A 14,860-nucleotide genomic window follows, 5' to 3' on the forward strand; every position below is an offset into this window, starting at 1 on the left:
GAGTTCCCATATACGACATCCGTAATGTCGAAGTTCTGTAGCCTTGATAGGGAACCATATAATCTGCAGCAAAAAAAAAAAAACGAAAAGAGGGACAGAAGTTCTGTAGTTCAAACTAGCAACAAATTACAGTTGCTTACCTCCAGTTCGTGTTGCAAAATGGATTAACCATATATTACCTATCAGCATCTACACTGTACCTATATAGCATCTACACTGTGCCTCTTTTATTAATTTGTTAAACAATGTTTTTGAAATAAAGCTGCTTTTAATTTTCATTGATGACTAATGATTGCTGTGTTCGGACATATTATAGACTGTTAATAATTAATTATATGCATCATTGTAATCGACCTAAATGTTTTAGACAATTTTCAATGGGGTGGAGTAAGCTTCTAATATTTTATTATCCTCAGCGCGTGGTTTATGCGGTTATGGTTAGTGCTAATTAATTATATTAGCCTATCAATTTAATAATAAAAGTAGCCTTCCCTAACAATAATAATAATACAACAATACTTGTAACCGCTAAGCATAAGATTAACACAGCTGAGGGTTATGCAGAAGGTTGAAGTAGGCTAGTTGACGCGCTTACCGTGGTCGCTTAGTTTTGATTCAGTAATAATACAACAAGTTAAAGTTCTGTTTTCTTCTCTGTCGTGAAAGATATTATTTATTGGATTTACACAAGGTTTTTATTTTCCATAACGGAACAATATTCCATCTTCACCAACACTGTCACAGTATCAAGCATCCAGCCACAGCCTCAGTGGCGTTCAAAAACTAGTTGGCCCTTTCCCATCTGGCAACACCTGTCACTGATTACAGCTACCCTCCTAAGTAGACGAGCCCCAATAGCTATGCCATGACCCTAGTGCCACCTATTGGCCAAACCTGGAGATAAACATTGAAATGGCTCTTACAATACTAATAATTTAATACATAAATTGTCAATGCTAAATCATTTTGATATTGATAGCTCTCTGGATACACAATATCGTCTATGGGCGCAACCCGACACGGGGGTTTATCGCGCATATTTCACACGTATAGTGTGAGTAGTCAAGTCGCAGCTCGACGTTCGGACCGTATAGTGTGAGCGCATAAATCTTGAGCTTTGGCTTTACATCGCATGCCATCTACTCGTTCAGTGTGAGTGTGCGATGTCTGTGTGATTTCAGCAGGGTGACCTAGTGTATGCCCGCCTTAAAGGCACACTATGCAAGAATTGTACCTTAATATAACAGCTTCAAAGTCATTTCGGTGGTAAACAAACTCATAGTAGGGCGAATCATCCTGGTAGTAAGGCTTGGGGGGGACGCCGCGGGAAAAACCAGCAATGCAAGTTTCAGAGGAGGCGCGCCCCCAACAAATCTCGCGAGAATCACGACATGCTTTACGGCAACGACGTCACACACATCAACACCAACATAAGTACGAAGACACTTGCGCACATTTCAGACGTGATACTCGACTATGGAAAAAGCAAAGAAAGCGCGGTCGGGTCGGAAGAGACTAGGAAAAGAAAATGAGAATCTGATAGCGTGAGGAACCGGACAAGAGTCCCACTCGGTCAGGCTTTCACTGTTAAAGTTGATTCCTGCGATTATCATGAGAACAGTTGTCAATATCTCACATAATTATCAGACCAACAAATAAGCCTACACGTTGTAAATAGTGTAAATGAGCGCAATTTGCAAAATATTATTATAAATTGCAATAATCATGTCTGACGACATCATAACAGACATTGTTATGAAATAATGCAACGTACATTATGTAACTTTATTGATGTCATCTGGCATTTTGTAATGTTTACATTACACTCAAAAAACACAAATAAAATTATACAGTGGGCCCAGGCTATTTACTTGTAATTTAGCTGCAATCATGAAAAAAAACGTTATAAGCCATCAAACACGGTAGGCTACTTTATAAATATAAAGTGCAGAGACGCTCTGCGGGAGTGGTATTTACGACAGGAACGCTAAATACAAGTACTCTACAGTGACTCTAGGGGTCGCTGTTTGACAAAAACGGAATTCCCTTTATAGTGTGCCTTTAAAGGGTAACTAAACCCCTGGTCAGAGCCTGACTCCACCCACTGGCAATATTTGAAAAATGCTGTAAAAGTGGGCAGAGCCCAGCGGAGGGGGGCGTGCACCTGAGATGCATCTCTTTGTATGGAACCTGCCTACGTCACCAACAACCGCTAAGTCACGAACCATCGAACCACCAATAGCAAAATTCAACTGCAGTAGCCACCGTTCAACCTGAAGAGGGCAGCACTCAGACGTTTTTAAACCATATATTGTAGAATTAAAACACTTTAAACCCAAATGTCAAAATGAACAGCGTTTATGAAGCTCCATTCTTACAGATTATTAACTAAAAAAAGTTGTTTTAGTGTTTAGTTACCCTTTAAGTTGCTGTTTGAACAGGACATTTCATGACTCACACCTCTGAGTAAATGCGGTTGTCAATCCCAAAAACTGTGATTGTAGTCATATTTATTCATTCAATTCAGATACTAAAGAGATCTCATTTGCTATTTTTCTTTTCCAAGTACACAGACACAAAATTAGATCACTATTCACGGTCATTACGTGTTGTCTGGGAATGTAACTGTGCATCTGGATTAACTATATTATTTTCCCTCTGTTTCAACAGGAAACAAAATTAAAGGGCACCTATTATGGCCCTTTTTACAAGATGTAATATTGGTCTTGGGTGTCCCCAGAATGTATTTGTGAAGCTTCAGCACAAAATACCCCCCAGTTAATTTATTATAACCATTTGAATGTGTCATTTTTGGGGCCTGTTTTGAAACAAGCTGTTTTGAGGCAGACGACCTTAAATGCAAATGAGCTGCTAATCCCCACCCTGCCGCTGGATGTGGGTGTAACTTGCATAACTATGGCAATTAACAGTCGGTAGAACCATAATGGCCGAGAGTGATAGACCCGCAATTGTGTATGGCATTCTTGAATGTATGTTTGAACCAGAGTCCGACCCAGTTGACGAAGAGACTCCGGCTGAAGAAACACGATCGAGAATGTACCAGGATGTCTCGGAATGGTTATTTGATACATTTATGAACTCATTGCGTTGTCATCGCTGTGCAACACACACACAAACTGTGATAACGTTGACACAAATGTTTGAAAACACAAACACAAATACCGATAATAACAATAACAATATCTTAAAAAACATATGAAAACGTGTGGTTATTTAAAAGGTTTAAATTACATAAATCATACGACGACGACAACAACATTTGTTGTCGATGACTATTAACGTTACCTCAGAAATCATAAAATACACTTACTTCTTCAGGAATTGTCGTTGGATCGCGAACACTAAGCAACGATCCACCCTTGAGGATTAATTTTGTAGCAAGACCTGCTTTGAATTGACCGCCGTTCAAAAAACAGTCACTCTCAAAATGATTTGAGCAAACATAAACGTACTTCGGGAGTGTAAGAGGCGCATTTCCTTCATAAATAAAATCCACCCACTGCGTTTTCAGTGGCTCTGATGTCGGAAGCAAGTGCAAACAACTATGCGAAGTATTACAGCCCACAACAAAACACTTATTTTTCTTAGGAGGCATTTTCTAGAAGGCAGCACAAATCTTCAGAACAGCGGTCCGGCTGTCGTTGAAACAACAATGGAGGATCAGATCACGGAGGGAGGTACCAACCACCAACCACACTGTCAATCAAACCCCTTTCCCATGTTCTACGTCACAAAAAGCTGAATCTTAGAACAGCTCATTCTGAGAGAGTGCATATGAATTATTGAGATTGTAAAAAAAACACTGGGTGCATTTTTATCATTCTAGGGTGGTTTTGCTCACACACAGCCAACACACATTTATGTTCAAACAGCATGTAAAAGTGAATTTTGCATAATAGGTGCCCTTTAATCAATAATGAACAAACTGGAAACATAGTAAGCTGTTGAAAACGTCTCACCTGTTCTAAACTGCATCTGACGAAAACTCCCTGTTGATTTGCTAGCCTAACAATTCATCAGCATTGGAAAAACTCAACTGTGCATTTTTTATAATGTTACTGCACCCAAATCTATTTTATCCGTTTCGTTTGTGCTTCCATAATCTCGTCCCTTTCTCATTCAGCCTTTTCTCTGCTGGGCTCAGGAATCTGAGTGGCATCATATGCTCTAGTGCTGCCTTTTGAGGATACGAGTGCACTATAGATCCCTTCATGTCACATCTAAAACCTTTTTAGTTTACTTTCCATCTAAACGTAAGCATCAATGAACTTTCGGTTATAAATTCGACCATAATATTTAGTTAATCACTCTTGGTTTTTTAATGTTTTTTGGTCAAAAGTCTCCTGATAGAAGCTACGATAAAGATTTGCAGGGCGGTTTTGAAGCAAGTTGGCCATGTCAAGACAACCTGTACTCTACTGAACTGCCTTGAGTGAGAACAATAATTACTGTCGTTAAACAGTGGTGCAAACACCAGTAAATTCACTAGCGCAAACTGTAGTAAATCATGTTCTGTGATTTATTTAAATACTCTCTTCCCATAAATGTTGCGTCTGAAAGGGAAATTCCTACAAAAGCACATGCAATCAGGTCAGTCGCAAAAATAACCGTCCACGCCTTTTCATTGCTAATTTTAACAGGATGTCTTTAGAAAAGTAGTTTTTTAACGGCAAAAGAGGGTTTGCACTGGTGAATCTGGCCCAAAACGCATTCAATTGGCAGCCCTAATAAAATACACAGAGAAGAAAACCAATGTCATAGCCACTCCAGTGATGCATGTGAACAGAGCGAGAAAGGCCACTCACCTGAGGTGTCATCCCGTGGCAGAGGTAAAGGATGGGAATGTTGTCAGTGTCTGGCCCTTGGTCGAGACACAAGTCAGTCTTCAGAGAGTTTCTCAGCTAAGAGAAAAATCATACTGATTGTTAAGCATCAGGAGAATTAAGTACACAATCAAGTGCGTGTCATTTGTTGTTGTCATCGTCCTCTCTCTCTCTCTATGTCTTTTTTCTCATACAGTAGGTAAAACAAGGCCGTTTCTCACTTGCATCGTAATTCTCGTCCTAATTACAGGTTGTAATTATAAAATTCATTTTCATAAGTGTATGCACACTCATGAATCATCTAAATTATATTCCAGCCGAAGTCCTTGGTGAAGTAGAAGAGGTGTACCGTCACGCCTTCCACAAATAACTTGAACTCGCTGCGCTTCTGTTTATCTGTTTTTCCCTCCGGAGTATAAAGAACATATTAGTACATTCATTTCATGCAGAGCCTCAAAAACTATTTTTCTCCATAGGCTTCAAAGTTTATTGTAACTGCTACGTCTAATGAAAATAATGTTTAAACACATGGCTGTATCAGTGACAACAGAACTCCTAGCGGAGGACTTCAGTGGATCGCATCTCTGTTTTGGCATTTTCCGTTGGATTCAGCTGAATACTGCTGTGCCTTTTATCACTGCGTGCTGAATTTCCAGCCAACGTGATTGACAGGCTCATCAAACGCAGTCACTCAGAGTAAAGTAATGAGGGCGAGAGCTATTTCCGAGCCCTTTACTCCCAGAATTCATTTCAATAAGGCTGACCTATTTTCCACAGTTTCTTCCTTTTAAATTGTGCCTATGAAAACACATATGATGAAATCAAGCACAGAAAAGAACACCTCAACCAGACAACCCGATTCTGCATCAGCACCGAGTCAAGTGCATTATTATTTTGTCTAGTATAGGAAATAAAGAGTGAATGAATTGTTTGGACTTGACATGAATGGCTTATTTTAACAGTTTGGGTGCGCCATGCTTCATTTTGTCAAGCAAATTGGAAAATCCTCTTCAGATGCCTTGGACGGAATAGCGAGGGGGTGTCACACGTGGCAAGCGCCGCTCTCAAATCCAGCCTCAATGGTAAAATATCTGGGCATTCACAATGAGCTGTGGCTTATTCAGCACTCACAGGAGCCACGCTTAAAGCTTTAGCTGTGTGGAGAGAAACTGTCGCTCGCAGGGTTTTATTACAACACGATTTTGATTCCAGATAACACAGCACTGCTGGGAAATGAATTGATCGGACAGAATACACACTGTATTTGAACTCTTTATTTGCTCTTTTCATGTGCTGTGCATTCACGTTTGCTTTCGCTTAATACAAATACTCACCACTCCATATGCGATGGTGTCTGTGTACATTCTCATCTCAGGGTAAATGTTCACTAGATACCAGCGGAAGGTCTTGCACTGCAGTTTTTTCCTCAGTGCTTTCCTTTCTGTGATGTCACCGATGTCTATCCCCGAGTCCTGATGACACAAACACAAAAATGTGGAGGTGAACTCAGTTCGGTTTCAGTAGCTCGCCAATCTTACAATGCAGTACTTTTTTTTTATCATCCCCATCATATATGCATTTATTTCTAAGAAACTGATTGAAACCCTCAGAGCTGATTGGAACTGATTGCAGTACAAAAATGTGGAGAAAATGATGGCGAAAGATCCTTTTTTATGTTATTAATTTATAAATCAAACCTACACTAAAGAAAAACCATTTGTTCCCTTTGTAAGGTAAAAGTGAATCAACATCAAAGCTCGATAACTGAAATATTACCATTCATATTTGAACAACAACGAGGACTAATGTGCAGAACATAACTGTGGCAAAAAAAACTTTAAACATGTACTGTAATATTTAGTCTACAAAGTGTGGAAAGAATGGTTTAATTACTGAATGACTGCACATTTGAGTTCTTTTTGTATTTCCCAACCATTTTGGTGCAGAATTATGGATCAATCTGTTTCTGTAAGGCTGAAATTTATTAGCGTCTTTCACACAGTCTTTTTTTATTGTTGAGATATAATTATAGTTTATATTAATAGTTTGAATTAGTTTTTCTAGTTTCCATTTTTTGTAAAAGTTTAAGTAATTTCGTAGAGCTTTTGTCAGTTATTCATTTTTTATGTCAACAGTTATAATAACCCTGATTCACACAAATTGCCAAACCTAACAATAGCAAAACATTAGCATTCGGTTCCGAGAAGACTAAATAAGCCTATTATTTAATTTTCTTTGAACTGAATGCGTTTGTCATCAGTTGAAGAGGATGCAGACGAAGGAGAGTTCAAAAAGGTTTCTATAAACAAAATGGTTCTTTAATCAAAACAAACTCAGGTAATCCACAATGACGAAGAGAAAGTAACAGCGTGTGTAACACACACAAACAAAATCCGATCACACTGCGCTACCTTTCAATTGTTGTTCAATGTAAACGCGCTGGGCGGACGTCTTTAACTTGCTTTCGCGTCTTGTTTCTTTTGAAGCATCTCGTGCATGACACGGCATTCTGAAAACACTGAAATCTCTTGACCTTGGGCTTTTTTCATCACACTGATCTGCGTCTTGGGATTTTAACAGCAACACGCAAACGTAACAGCAAAAAGTGTTCTGTGTGAACCAGTCCTTATAGTGTCCATAAAAATCTAAGTAGTTAGTTGTCTTTTATCATAATTCAGTGAATGTACGGGTTAATTTGTAACAAGTAAATTACTTTATTTTGAGCATATGTTGCCATTTAGCCCGGTCACTAGTTGATGTGCAAAAAATTCTAATAACTACTCCATTAAAAAAAAAAAAAAACTCACTTGAAGATGTAACAGCAAGCTTTTTAAAGGGATAGTCCACCCAAAAATGTCACAACGTAAGGATATTTTGAAGAATGTTGATAACTAGACAGTTTTGGTTTTGACTTTTATGGACAAAATAAAATAAGTCTTCAAAATATCTTCTTTTAAGTTCTGCTGAAGACAGAAATGCATGGAGGTTTGGAACGGCACAAGGGTATGCAAATAATGACTGAATTTAAATTTTTACATTACTTTGCAGAAAGTTACATCCGTTTTGGCTGAAAGTCATATAGAAATTCTCTTAAATTACAACATACACTCTAGAAGAAAAGGTTAGAATCTTAAAAGGTTCTGTCAAGGGCTTTATATATAGAACCTTTTAGGGGTTCCCTTTCTGTGATCATTTTATGGATTTAGTTTTAATAAATTCAGTTACTTTTAATCTGTTTTATATTTAGATCAAATTTTATGAATTAAACAGCTGGTACACATACTTTATCATTTGGAAAAAAGTTAAATAACCGGTTAAACATGAAAGTATTGTGCACTAATTTCAGACATTTCTCCTTATATATAGCCTTCTTGGCATAAAGCCTTCTTAAAAATTGAGTCAAGAGCCCCAGGGTTCTATTAAGAACCTTTTTTTTTCTGAGATTTTAGGCATTTCAGCGTTTCAGACTTCAAAAAGCACAGCATAACAGTAATGACATGACAGTGTGCATCCTTAATACTTGAACTGCACTAAACATGACCTTTATTCATGACTATATTAATAATATTGCTATATAACTATTTTTAACTATATTAAAGATATTTAAAAATAACTTTATATTTAAATAAAGTCTTTTGTTGTACGTAGAATGATATTATTGGACTGGAGATATAGAATCAGGCCGATTTACCATTCATTATTGCAGTGATTTATGAAAATGCAGCACTGAACTCCGTACATCACTAGAACTGAAATATAAACGAACATCTCAGTTTATGTTGCTCAGCACACTAGAACCATATCTTTGTTCCTGCATCAACAGTCACTTCCCTTTCTCCCGTTCCCTCCTCTCAACATTCAGCTTGGGTCTGGGAATCTGCTGCAATCTCACGACGCCTTCCGCTTTCACCAGATCTTAATTGCTGTCTCGCTGATAAATGCACAAGCAGGACCAAAGCTCCCTAAATAAATTGAGCACTGTAACATATGGTTGGAAGCAGAGCTGAGGGCTGGAGAACTATAAATGAGGTAATGGTTGTTTAATAGACAATAACAACTGCATTTCTCTATGCATTCTAATCACTTTTCTACAGGCTTTATAATCAGATCTTCTTTGCATTTATTCAAGTTATGTATGTCTACAGTATTGACTAGCATACTAGGAGCATTCAATTAAGAGGATCATTTTTATTTCCAACAACGGAAACAGAGTGTTTATGGGCCACTCCTGTTTTGTGGCACATTTTTAACTCTGTAATGAGAAACAACAACAACATGTGCTTGTGATATAATAAATAAAAGTATTCTTTATATAATGGTATTTCAGACTTTCAGAAAAAAAAATTCTGGTTAAGCTCAGTGTTACGTTTGAGTTTTTGGCTGCGTCCGATATCGCATACTCTCAAGTTGGTACTTATTTTGAAGTAATTACTTCATGACTGCTAAAAAAGTATGTAGTATGAATGTGTGTAGTATGGAAATAATCCGGACATACTACATTCGCATGTTGTCATTATCAAGTGACCCAGCAGCGTCAGTTACGTCGCTTCACTGCCATTCATAAATCCTCTCCCGTGGCTTCATGGGATAGAAAAGTGTCCATCGTATGCACACTTCAGAATCCATCCGGGTACTTTTTGCCTACTCTTTTCATGAGTACTGTGAATTCAGACATACTGTTTTTCACCTATATAAGTAGGGAAGTATGCGATTTGGTATGCAGCCACACTCCAGAGTTTGTGTTATGTTCTTGTTTGGTTATGCACGGTTTCCAGTTTAGTTTCCTGCGCTAGGCGCCGTTTACACGTCACCATTTTCAACTAAAAACAGAAGAATTTTTTAAAACTGAAAATCTGGCCTGAAAACGAGTGTAACTACGAGTAAACTACAAAACGCAAATTTCTGAAAACAGCGAAATCATGCGCATGAGTATTACGTGTTCAGTCTAGAGGCGCAAATTGTTTCGGATCCGTGTGAATGTTTTCATCTGTACAAGGAAAAACGTTCCTGTATTTAGTATATCATTGAGGTGTAAAAGTAGTTCCCCTTCAGGGACTACCGCTGCGTGTAATCGCAGTGGGAACGCCCCCCAGCGTAGCGCGTCTGAAGCATGAATGAAATCAGTCAATGGAGCGTCACAGCGGGTGACGTCACCGACCAGGAAGCTATAAATATCCCCTGAATACACAAGCCACCAGCTTCTGTTACTTCAGCAGCGCTCTGTGTGTGTCTGATATCTTTCGATTGTGTTTGTCTGATTTGTCAGGAGTTTTCACTATATATATATATATATATATTAAAAAACCAAAATGAGCGAGCAGTATAGAAAGTGTGTTCCCCCCTGTACACGTTACATCACGGGTAGGGATTCTCACGAGTTATGTGTAGCTTGTTTGGGAGTTCAGCATGCCCAGTCGGCTCTCGAGGGAGTCGATTGCGAGCATTGTTTTCCTTTGAGAACTCTGCGCTCGCGGCGATCGCTCTTTGAGGAGAGTGGTTTGTTGCGAGCTCCCCAGGGCTCGGGTCCCGCTTCTGTTGAGGCAGAGCGGCGGCGCTTGACTTGGGGTTCGCAGATGGATCTCACCGGCGACGCGGAGACGGGCCCGCCCTATCTCAGCTTTCTCCGGCGGGATCCAGTGCCTCTCACCCGGCTCTGGAAGCACGCGCTGCGGCGGTTACTTCTGCCCGGGTGGAGGCACGCGATGATGTGGAACTTAGATTATCCAGTTCTGAGGATCTGGATGTCGAAAGTTTGGCATCAGAGGAAACTAGCTCACTTCATTATACTGCTGAAGAAGGTTTAATGGATGTGTTATCTCGGGCTGTTGAAAAACTCAGTATTGAATGGCCAACTGATAAACAAGAATCTAGAAATAAAAGCAAACTAGATGATAGATTTCTCTCTGCACGTCCTCAGCCTTCTCGCCGGTGCTTACCATTCTTCCCAGACCTTCATGCTGAGGTTTCAAAAACCTGGGTTAGACCGGTTTCGAGCAGAATATATACCAATCAATCCAATGCTTATGGTAATATTTTTGGTGCAAAGTCTGCTGGATATGTGACGATGCCGAAGGCGGAGGAGACGCTCGCGAGCTATCTCTCTCCTGCCTCGGCATCTTCGCTTAAAGCACCGGCTCTTCCTTCTAGACCACTGAAAAATACTTCTGTGCTGGTGGGGAAGGCTTACTCGGCGGCTGGGCAGGCGGCTGCATGTTTGCATACAATGGCCATTATGCAGGCTTATCAGGCTGACCTGCTCAAAGATGTGTGTGAGGGGGGAGAAATTTCGGCAGATATGATCAATGAGCTCAGGCAGACTGCTGATCTCACTCTCCGGGCCACCAGGGAAACAGCTAAATCTGTTGGCCGGTCTATGGCAGCCATGGTGGCCACAGAAAGGCATTTATGGTTGAGTTAAACCTCTATGAAAGAAAAAGATAAATCTCTCTTATTAAATGCTCCTGTTTCGCCTGCGGGCCTCTTCGGTGACGCTCTTCACTCTGTCACTGAGAGGTTCCAGGAAGAGAAAAAAACAGGCGGCTGCTTTTCATAAGTTTATCCCTCTCAAAGTGCGCGTCACTGGGGCTGCTGAGCGAGGGCAGTCCCAGCCGTCGAGTTCGTCTTCTAAAAGAGCACAGCAGAAGCGGAGTGTCGCGTCTCGTGCCCCCCCGCAGACAAACTGGAGGGACGAGGCGGGGCGCTCTCCGGCGCGGCCTTCTCGGGGCAGGACTGATCTGAGGTCGGTCATTGTCGCCAGGAAGGCCGCGTCGAAAAAGTCCTGACGGGCTGAACGTCAGGACTCTGAGGGTGGTCCCCATCGGGAAAGACTTGAGTTCGCCGCTCAAAAACACGGCGCCCTGTCTTTCTCGATGCCCTCAGGGGTCTGTTCTACTAACCCTGCCTATACAGGGCGTAGAGAGACTCGGCGAGCGATTTCCCGAGGGACGCTCGCCCCCTCCGAGGAGGGTTGTGGAGTGCTCAGACCAGCTGTTTCCTGCCAGTATGTTACAGGGCGCTGTGTCTGTCACTCGGGATGTTCATCCAGAGGCCAGCCTCGAGAGGCTGGTTCCCTTAGTAGAGTTCCTGGCGGAATGGGAAATGCTTCCCAATGTTTCTCAGTGGGTCCTGAATATTATAAAGAACGGGTACGCTATTCAGTTCAGAACGCGTCCATCTCGGTTCAGAGGGGTTCTGCCCACGGTGGTGGGCCCCGAGCAGGCTCTGGTATTAGAACAGGAGGTAGAAACTCTGCTGCACAAAGGGGCTATAGAACGGGTTCCTCCGCCCAGCAGGGAGTTAGGATACTACAGCCGGTACTTCATCGTTCCGAAAAAAGATGGAGGGCTGCGTCCCATTCTAGATCTGCGTCTCTTAAATCGCACTGTAGGGAAGCTCAAATTCAAGATGCTCACTCTCAAACAGATCGTGTCACAAATCAGATCCGAGGACTGGTTTGTCACGATAGACCTAAAGGACGCCTACTTCCATGTATCCATCCTCCCTCAACACAGGAAGTTCCTGAGGTTCGCTTTCGGGGGCGAAGCGTACCAATATCGGGTTCTTCCGTTTGGCCTAGCACTGTCACCCCGCACGTTCACGAAGTGTATGGATGCAGCTATAGCCCCGCTGAGGCTGCAGGGCATTCGTATTCTGAACTATATAGACGATTGGTTAATTCTAGCTCAATCAGAACAGCAGGCGGTTCGGCACCGAGATGTCGTTCTTGCTCACATCAAGAGGTTGGGGTTGAGGCTCAACGCCAAGAAGAGTGTTCTTTCTCCATTACAGAGAACCACTTTTCTCGGTGTAGTGTGGGATTCGACGACGATGCAGGCACAGTTGTCACCTGCTCGTGTTGCTTCGATTCTCGCCGCAGTAGATCAGGTCAAGCTAGGCCAGTCGTCCACTGTAAAACAGTTCCAGAGACTGTTAGGTCTCATGGCAGCTGCGTCCAACGTGATACCTTTTGGCCTCCTGCACATGAGACCGTTACAGTGGTGGCTCAGAACCAGGGGATTCTCCCCGAGGGGAAATCCGTTTCGCATGATCATGAGTTCGCGACGATGTCTTCGCGCCCTGGTTATGTGGAAAGATCCTCGGTTTCTTTCCCAAGGCCCGGTGTTGGGAGCTCCTTGTCGTCGCGTTATGCTAACGACAGATGCCTCTCTCACGGGGTGGGGGGCGATCATGAGTGGTCGCCCAGCTCGGGGTCTGTGGGGGGACCATCACCGTCTATGGCACATAAATTGTCTAGAGATGTTGGCAGTGTTTCAGGCTCTGAAACACTTCCTCCCAGACCTAAGGGGCCACCATGTTCTTGTTCGAACAGACAACACATCGGTGGTCTCTTATATCAACCATCAGGGGGGTCTGCGTTCTCGCCCACTTTACAAACTGGCACGTCAGATTCTCCTATGGTCCCAGGGGAGAATTCTTTCTTTGAGAGCTATTTATCTCCCAGGGTACTTAAATCAGGGGGCAGACATCCTGTCGAGGCAGGGGCCGAGGCCCGGGGAATGGAGTCTTCACCCCGAGGTGGTGGAGCTCCTATGGGAACATTTCGGTCGTGCCGAGGTAGATCTATTTGCTTCCAGAGAGACATCACATTGTCCACTGTGGTTCTCTCTCAGCCTGCCAGCCCCACTGGGGTTGGACGCGATGGTACATCCGTGGCCGAGGTCACGTCTGTATGCTTTTCCCCCGATCGCTCTGCTCCCGGGAGTTCTGGAGAGGGTTCGCCGGGACGGGCTCAGTCTTCTGCTAATAGCCCCGTTCTGGCCGGCCCGAGTATGGTTTGCGGACCTAGTGTCTCTCCTCGACGGCTCTCCCCTAGAGATACCGATCAGGAGAGATCTACTCTCTCAGGCGAGTGGGTCGATCTTTCACCCCCGCCCAGAACTATGGAGGCTGTGGGCTTGGCCTCTGAGGGGGCCCAGCTCATAGATTCTGGTCTCTCGACTGAGGTCGTTGAGACCATCCTCCAATCCAGAGCTCCCGCCACAAGGAAGTTATATGCCGCGAGGTGGAAACTTTTCACCTCTTGGTGTGGAGAGCGCCAGCAGGACCCAGTTAACTGCCCAGTTGGTACAGTGCTGGATTTCCTGCAGGACCGGCTCTCCACAGGGTTATCTCACTCCACACTGAAGGTGTATGTGGCGGCCTTAGCTGCTTACCACGACCCTTCGAGTGGAGGTTCTCTCGGGAGACACCCACTTGTATCTCGCTTCCTTCGTGGCACCTTGAGGCTGAGGCCTGCAGTCCGCACGAGGGTACCAGCTTGGGATCTGGCCATCGTCTTGGAAGGTCTCTCCCTAGCTCCTTTCGAGCCCATCGAGGAAGTTTCGGAAAAGTTCCTTACACTAAAGACTATCCTTCTTCTTGCTATCTCGTCTCTAAAAAGAATTGGAGATATTCAAGCACTTTCGTTGGCTCCCTCGTGCCTGGAATTTGCTCCTGGTATGGTAAAAGCTTTTCTCTGTCCGAGACCAGGGTATGTTCCTAAGGTACCAACCACTTCGGTTAGACCTATAGTTCTGCAGGCTTTCTGTCCTCCGCCTTTTTTGACGTCAGACCAGGAGAAACTTAATTTGCTGTGTCCTGTTAGGGCTTTAGATGCGTATGTCCACAGAGCTGCCCTGTGGAGGAAATCAGAACAATTGTTTGTCTGTTTTGGGTCACCTAAGAAGGGGTGTCCAGCATCTAAGCAAAGGATGAGCAAGTGGGTGGTCGAGGCCATCTCGCTTGCTTACGGTTCGGCCCATCAGCCTTCACCTTTGGCTGTAAGGGCTCATTCCACCCGGAGTATGGCTGCTTCTACAGCTCTTCTTTCAGGAGCTTCTCTTCAGGACGTTTGTGATGCGGCAGGCTGGTCCTCACCGCACACTTTCGTCAGATTTTATTCCCTTGACCTTAGCTCCACTCCCGGGGCTCAGGTTCTCTCGTCGGCTTGTGTCTCCTTATGACACACGACGGGGATTTGGTCGTATGGGGATGTGGGTATTGCGTTCCCACTGCGA

The 14,860-nt window shown here is 43.1% G+C and overlaps 1 protein-coding gene across 1 annotated transcript in view; it reads right to left on the minus strand.

The window, feature by feature from the left end:
- galnt18b (UDP-N-acetyl-alpha-D-galactosamine:polypeptide N-acetylgalactosaminyltransferase 18b) overlaps positions 1-14,860 on the minus strand; it is a 159,337-nt gene that overhangs the window by 43,928 nt on the left and 100,549 nt on the right. Inside the window, exons 8-9 of the mRNA XM_077201769.1 lie at positions 6,179-6,316; positions 4,827-4,922 (exon numbers count right to left, since the gene is read on the minus strand). Of these exons, the coding sequence (XP_077057884.1) occupies positions 4,827-4,922; positions 6,179-6,316 (234 nt within the window). The remainder of the gene's footprint in view (positions 1-4,826; positions 4,923-6,178; positions 6,317-14,860) is intronic.

The sequence above is a fragment of the Siphateles boraxobius genome, unplaced genomic scaffold, assembly GCF_051911475.1.
Source record: "Siphateles boraxobius isolate OS27281-9 unplaced genomic scaffold, OSU_SipBor_1 48, whole genome shotgun sequence".
Classification (NCBI taxonomy): Eukaryota; Metazoa; Chordata; class Actinopteri; order Cypriniformes; family Leuciscidae; genus Siphateles; species Siphateles boraxobius.